Consider the following 1045-nt stretch of genomic DNA (forward strand, 5'->3'; position numbering starts at 1 on the left):
CTCGCACTGTGGTGGATTCGAGTATATCTTTAATACGATAAATTCGATCTTGATTTCGATGTGTTGTATGAATGCTAACCCCTAAATTAATAAACAAAACAACGCAAACATTGAAATATATTTCAAATATTCCAATATCGATTACCTTTTAATTCTGGTATCAACAAGCTCAACTGTTCTGGTTGAAGTCGGGTATCCAGTCTAAGCTGATTTGGATGAAATTTTACTTCACGTTCATCACCATTCAATATGTCGCAAATCAAATTTATCAGTGACTGACGCTTGTAAAAGCAACTGTGTGATACTAAAATCCATTTCAATTATTAAAAGTTTTTCACAAAAATGAAAACCAATTTCCATCACACCATCAATATTAATCGCTGGTCGAAAACCATCAATTACGCGCGCTGAAATGAACAAGCCTCTCCACAATTCAATGCCATATTTCATGTCCGCACCAGCACCTTGTGGAATGCAATAAAATGAATTCCTGACTGCTTTGAATGATTTCGACAATCTGAAATTATTTCAATTCATTTTCAAAAGTCATAAATTAAAATTGCTAAACAGAAATTTACTCGAATATTGGAGATGAACGCCCTTGTGCAAACAATATATCCAAAAATTGAATTGGACCCTTTTTACGTTCATCCAGTGAACCGGCTTCTGCATTTCGAAAGTCCAAATGAACCAGACCAGTGAATTTAATCAAAATTGACAACTCTGATGGCTTATTTTCTCGAGCGGTTTTGAAGGAAAATTTTTCCTTAAAATATAAAAATATTCATATTTAATAATTACAATTTATAAAACTCTGGAATCAATTTTTAAAACGAACCGTATCTGCTTTTTCACTGACTGGCTTCAAATGTAATTTGTCAACTGTGAACAAAGTACTCTTCCCATCGTATGCTAATTTAAATGGATCACCAAAATATCTGAACGCTTCACCGCATATGCCCAAATATTTCACGATGTCATCACTCCACAGATATAAAACTATCAAACTATATATACTGACATAATTAACTCGACAGTCACTTAA

At 33.3% G+C, this 1045-nt stretch overlaps 1 protein-coding gene across 1 annotated transcript; it reads right to left on the reverse strand.

Moving 5' to 3' along the window:
* Positions 1 to 7: 7 nt before the first annotated feature.
* Tsp_15261 (putative protein tag-76) lies at positions 8 to 999 on the reverse strand (the record flags this gene model as incomplete). Its single annotated transcript, XM_003369766.1, has 5 exons — positions 8 to 81; positions 146 to 304; positions 351 to 517; positions 579 to 766; positions 839 to 999. Coding segments are annotated over 5 exons (749 nt in total), but the record flags the coding sequence as incomplete, so codon positions are not given.
* Between the last annotated feature and the right edge of the window lie 46 nt (positions 1000 to 1045).

Source organism: Trichinella spiralis (genome assembly GCF_000181795.1).
Source record: "Trichinella spiralis strain ISS 195 chromosome Unknown Scfld1540, whole genome shotgun sequence".
NCBI lineage: Eukaryota > Metazoa > Nematoda > Enoplea > Trichinellida > Trichinellidae > Trichinella > Trichinella spiralis.